Here is a 5984-nt window from a genome sequence, read left to right on the forward strand (position 1 = left end):
CAATAAGTTGGGTGGATTTTGGCCCATTCCTCCTGACAGAGCTGGTGTAACTGAGTCACGTTTGTTGGCCTCCTTATTCGCACACTTTTTTTTCAGTTCTGCCAACACATTTTCTACAGGATTGAGGTCAGGGCTTTGTGATGGTCACTCCAATACCTTGACTTTGTTGTCCTTAAGCCATTTTGCCACAACTTTGGTCATTGGTCATTGTCCATTTGGAAGACCCATTTGCGACCAAGCTTTAACTTCCTGACTGATGTCTTGAGATGTTGCTTCAATATATCCAAATAATTTTCCTTCTCATGATGCCATCTAGTTTGTGAAGTGCACCAGTCCCTCCTGCAGCATAGCACCCCCACAACATGATGCTGCCACCCCTGTCCTTCACGGTTGGGATGGTGTTCTTCGGCTTGCAAGCCTCCCCCTTTTTCCTCCAAACATAACAATGATCATGATGGCAAAACAGTTCTATTTTTGTTTCATCAGACCAGAGGACATTTCTCCAAAAAGTACGATCTTTGTCCCCATGTGCAGTTGCAAACCGTAGGCTGGCTTTTTTGGGGCGGTTATGGAGCAGTGGCTTCTTCCTTGCTGAGCGGCCTTTCAGGTTATGTCGATATAGGACTCGTTTTACTGTGGATATAGATCATTTTGTACCCGTTTCCTCCAGCATCTTCACAAGGTCCTTTGCTGTTGTTCTGGGATTGATTCGCACTTTTTGCATCAAAGTACATTCATCTCTAGGAGACAGAGCACGTCTCCTTCCTAAGCGGTAGGACGGCTGCGTGGTCCCATGGTGTTTGTACTTGCGTACTATTGTTTGTACAGATGAACGTGGTACCTTCAGACATTTGGAAATTGCTCCCAAGGATGAACCAGACTTGTGGAAGTCTACAATTTTTTTTCTGAGGTCTTGGCTGATTTCTTTTGATTTTCCCATGATGTCAAGCAAAGAGGCACCGCGTTTGAAGGTAGGCCTTGAAATACATCCACAGGTACACCTCCAATTGACTCAAATGATGTCAATTAGCCTATCAGAAACTTCTAAAGCCATGACATGATTTTATGGAATTTTCCAAGCTGTTTAAAGGCAGTCAACTTAGTGTATGTACACTTCTGACCCACTGGAATTGTGATACAGTGAATTATAAGTGAAATAATCTGTCTGTAAAATGACTTGTGTCATGCCGAACTCAAAACTATAGTTTGTTAACAAGAAATGTGTGGAGTGGTTGAAAAACTAGTTTTAATGACTCCAACCTAAGTGTATGTAAACTTCCGACTTCAACTGTATGTAAAAAATAGGCACCACAATGGAAATAAGTCCCTGACTTTATTGTGCAATCCCGGTCACTTAAAAAAAATCTTTGTGTATATATGTATTTCTTTTACTGACAAAAATCAATCAATCCAAACTGTGCAGCAGCCAATTGATGAATGGAAAGAGATATCTGTTACAAAACACCAAAAAGTTTAATGACATTCAGAGATTGTCAAGTCAAGCCTTCGATACTGGGTAAGCCTACAAGGTAGGGAGGGATGTATTTATTGTGTTGAAAACACAAACCATGCTATTGAAGTGCACAAAGTCAGTATGCTTTGTTTATTGGTTGTGTGGTGCATTGGCACAGAAACCTGTAGGTGGAAAATTCAATGCATGTATTTTATATAATTAAAAATACGGCATCAAAATGTTGAACATCTGATTTCCCCCTAGCTAAGCATCGACTGCAACCGGCTCTGATCGTAGTGTAATGAAACAGGCAGGGAGAGTGAGCTCGTTTGTGGTGGTCGGCGAACCCATTAGCCTTCTGGCCCGTAGCCCTGCGTGACAACGACTGTGCTACAAAAGCATGCTGAAGTGACAAAGTCGATATCCACGTTTATAAACACAGGGTCGCTACAGTTATTGTTAGTTTTGGTCATAAACATTATTTTGAGTCAATTCTATGAGGGAGGAGGCTATTACATTTACTTTACAGTGCAAGGGGAGGGTCTTGTGAAAATATTTTTTATGTTGGGGAGGGGGATGCATTTTTTTATGACACCTTGAGTTGGACCAGCCCCTCCCCCCAGTAAATGTCCATCTATCCCCGAAGAAACTTCTTCAGCAGAGATAATGCCATAGAAAATATATATAATTTTCATGAGAAATATCCACCTCGTCGCAATTCATATAAAGCTTTAAACGCACGTATAAAGCCGACACCTTCCGCACACAAACAAGACTAATGCTCTCATAATCAGATTGCTGTATTTCCAATAAGCTGTTAACATATCACACAATTAAATGTTTTCCAAAAACAAACGAGATAGGGATAATCGGGGTCTGTGTAACCACCATTCAGCCATCTGCCATTTCTGGACAACAGACTTGCACGGGCACTGGTGGCAGACAGGAAGGCACATGACGATAGGGTAAAAGCTGTAACCTTAGCTCAGTAGGATTGGGACTGGGCTGATGATCTCTCTCTATCCGAACTGTTACCCCTTCTTATACTTTGAGAATATACAATAACCTGGCATTTGTTACAAACGGATATACAGTGTATCCGACAACTGTATAAGTAAATAAGTACACAGTATTTGAGTTGGCTTGTTAGTAAACACCCGTTGAAGTATGTTTTTCTGTAAGATCCTAATGCTCCTCTGAAACGGTTGAATAATCAGTTCGTAACACAAATCTAGATGACTGAATAGTGTAATCGGAATTATTCTACCTGTAGTGGCTGGTGGGACTTTAAAATCGGAGACCGGGCTCATAGAAATGAATGGAACAGAATCAATGGAACGGTTTCAAACACATGCTGTTCCATTTATTCCATTCCAGCCATTACTATGAGCTGTCCTCCCCTCACCAGCCTCTGTTCTACATTTTAAAAGCCTTGCCAACAATACTGAGGTATAAAAACATTGACAATTTCGGACAAATTATTATGAATGATTGACAGTAGGCAGGCACGTGTACAGTCATGTGGTTTTAAAATTGGAGGGGGTCAATCTTCCAATGACCTCACTGCTCCACCAAGTCTTTATTGTAGTTGAGAAGGTCGCAGGTCAGGATCAGGTCCGAGCGGCCACTCTCCATCACCACCCTGTCCAGTTGGAGACTGGTGGCCTCGTGGATCTCCACCAGCTCATCCAAGGGCCAGTCCAGCAGCTGGGCACTGGAGGGCATGGGGGGCAGCCCAGGCTGGTAGTCCTCCAGGGGATTGGGGTACAGAAGCTGTCGGAGGGAGGGCATCCTGACCGCCATCCTCACCAGGTCCAGGAGCCCGGCCAGGGAGAGCGGGTTCAAGGCGAGACCCAGGCTCTTCAGGCCCCGGCAGCAGCTGAGCGACGGGAGCATTGCCGCCAACAGGCCGTCGGTGAGGCCACAGCCGCTCAGGGAAAGTTGCATGAGGCAGCTGGACGCCTGGGAGAAGAGGCGACGCACCGAGGGCAAGGCCAACTCATCCAGCCTGTTCTCACTCAGGTCCAGTTGCTGCAGCGAGGAGGCGTGCGGGCTGCAGGATAGATAGGAGAGGTCGGCGGGGGTCAGGCTCAGGTAGGGAAGCTCCAGCACCTCCAGCGGCTGAGGGAAAGAGCTAGGGAACGGGGAACAAGTAGGAGGATGGGGAACAAGTGGGAGAGGGAACAAATACATGAGACAAACTTCATCTTTACAGACCACATGCTTGAGACAATGGAGAGCTTGTCCTACCTGAGCAGCATGCGGAGGTGTCCAGGCAGCCGGAGGGCAGTGAGGCTGAGGCGGCGCAGCTGACTGAGCTTCCCCAGCCCCTGGGACATCTCCTTCATTGCCCCCTCCTGGCCGGCCATGTCTCTGCGGATGTCCAGGTTGCAATAGTGCAGGCGCAAGGAGCTCAGCATGGGGAACATGGAGAGCTGAGGGAGGAGGAGAGCCAGGCCGGCCACCCCCAGGCAGCTGTAGCGGATGTCCACCCCCAGGAGGACATGACGGGGTAGGAGGTCTAGCAGAGATCCGATGCTGGAGACGGAGAGCTCCTCCACACGGACATACCTGCACTGTAACTTGAGGGGCCCTGTCGTACCCAGGGCTGCGCGCACACGCTCCCAGGAGCGGGCATTCACAAAGAGGTCGGCCCTCACACACACCACCACCTCGCTGTCTACCTTAGAGTCTGCCTCCCCCTCGCCCACTTTGCCGCCTGCCAGACCAGCCACTGCTGCACTCTCCTTTCTCCTCTCCATCTCCATCCTCCTCCTCACCCCCTTCACCTGCTGGTCCTCCCGCAGACACCCCGATGTCTCCTCTTTCTCTTTTCTCACCGACTCCACCAGCAGCCCGCCTCCCTCTCCTTCCTCTAACCCTCCTCCTCTTTCTCGTTTGACCACGTCTCTCTCCCTTTCCATGGCCAGCACTCTCTTCCTTTCCCGTTCCCCCTCTCTCCCGAGGGACCTCTGAGCTGCAGCCCTGGCCTGTACAACCATGGTGCTGAGGGCCACGGTCAGTGACCAACCACCCATTGGGTCTCCCACTCCTCCCTCCTCACACTGCAGCCCACATAGGTCCAGCACCTGGAGAGCACACCTAGGAATAGAATATTGATTACATGGACAAAGATTGTCTGGTGCCCATGGATGTCTACCATCTTAGAGGTGAGCTACCTCTACGACATTGGTAGATTGTAGGCTGTGAAGTTGTCGATTGATCTTACTATTAAAAATTATTTTGTTTCCATTATTCAAAACCTCATTAACATCGATGGATAATGTTGTTTCAGAGAAGTAAACTAACAAAGATTGATTGTGTGTTACCTTTTGTCCGACAACCCTCTGACCACCGCGAGCAAGAGAGCCTGGACACAGAGTCGATTTGGAGGACTCTGCCCCTGCCTCCGGCCGCCAGCCCGCAGAGTCCGCTCGGGCCATCGCTGCACCAATTCCCCGACAGCCAGCGGGCGGCAGTTGCTGAAGGCAGCCTCCAGAAGCGGTCTGTACAGTTCCCTGGGTACACAACCAAGCCAACCCGGAGAGGAACTGTGATCACTCACAACCTCTTTGGCACAAAGATTCACCAAGGGAAGCACCATCACTCTTGTTTTGAGCTGTTGATAGATTATCCCCAATTGTTTAAAGTAAATAAGCAAAGAATAACGACCGTTAGTAACTTTCCGGAGAGAATTAAACGCGATATGTATATTTTGCGACTTTGATGACTATCTATTTAGCTGTCTAGCTATCTTATATGCCAGTGAACATTTTCTGGTAGCACTAACGTCAGCTACAGTACTGTAGATATTAAGCAAAGGTCGCGAGTAGATCGTTTGATAGCATACGCAACTAAAAATATACTTTATATGTAAAACCGATATCTAGATAATAAACTTCCAGAAAGTATTAAACGATCGCTGGAAATGCCTCGGGTCAAAAAGATAGTGTTGCACATCATGTTAGCATGACATGCCACAGATAGGACCGATGGATTGCCTACTCCGAGTCGTTTATTATGGCGTTTGCGGTTACTTACTGATGACGTTCTATATGATGACGTTATCGATACGCGCCCCATTTAGATATTATTTTATTTAGTATTCATTGTCACCAAAGATGGTAAACGGCTCGCTTTATAAAATAACAGTTTAATTCAATAGTGTCAGAAATGTGTAGCCTAATTATTATAGTATATTTATATTTGTGCATACAGTGTTGATAACAGGAAATAGCAAATGCACGAATGTAGGACGGCTATGCCCTATTCAAAACAACAAACTGGGAACTCGGAAATCCTCGACTTCCGATTTCAGTGCATTCAGGACATACAGAAACTCTAAAAAAACGAGCCCCGACTGAGAAAAATATTTTGAACGGTCATCCAACTCGGAATTCCAAGTCGGAAATTTCGTCCATCTTTCTAGAGCTTCGACTTATCTACCTACAGATCACTGGCGTTGTGATTTGATCTAGTTTGTTTCCAGAGTTCCCAGTTGTCTACAGCAGTGCTGTAAAGTACTTAAGTA

General features: G+C 46.7%; 1 protein-coding gene across 1 annotated transcript; it reads right to left on the reverse strand.

Annotated features, from left to right (window-relative positions):
• Window positions 1–1454: 1454 nt before the first annotated feature.
• On the reverse strand, window positions 1455–5467 carry si:ch73-174h16.4 (leucine-rich repeat-containing protein 14). Its single transcript, XM_023973104.2, has 3 exons — window positions 4783–5467; window positions 3704–4555; window positions 1455–3587 (listed from the first exon to the last, which is right to left on the reverse strand). Exons 1-3 carry the CDS (start codon window positions 5055–5057, stop codon window positions 3014–3016), a joined length of 1701 nt encoding a protein of 566 aa, XP_023828872.1. The 5' UTR covers window positions 5058–5467; the 3' UTR covers window positions 1455–3013.
• Between the last annotated feature and the right edge of the window lie 517 nt (window positions 5468–5984).

The sequence above is a fragment of the Salvelinus sp. IW2-2015 genome, linkage group LG27 (genome assembly GCF_002910315.2).
Source record: "Salvelinus sp. IW2-2015 linkage group LG27, ASM291031v2, whole genome shotgun sequence".
Lineage (NCBI taxonomy): Eukaryota > Metazoa > Chordata > Actinopteri > Salmoniformes > Salmonidae > Salvelinus > Salvelinus sp. IW2-2015.

What these genes read in the sequence shown, in the direction of transcription:
- si:ch73-174h16.4 (XM_023973104.2), bottom strand. Translation starts at nt 5,057, where the DNA reads ATGGTGCTTCCCTTGGTGAATCTTTGTGCCAAAGAGGTTGTGAGTGAT. An exon ending in AGAGGGTTGTCGGACAAAAG is followed by an intron (nt 4,556 to 4,782) that starts GTAACACACAAT and finishes TTCTATTCCTAG; the next exon opens with GTGTGCTCTCCAGGTGCTGG. An exon ending in CACCTCCGCATGCTGCTCAG is followed by an intron (nt 3,588 to 3,703) that starts GTAGGACAAGCT and finishes CCCGTTCCCTAG; the next exon opens with CTCTTTCCCTCAGCCGCTGG.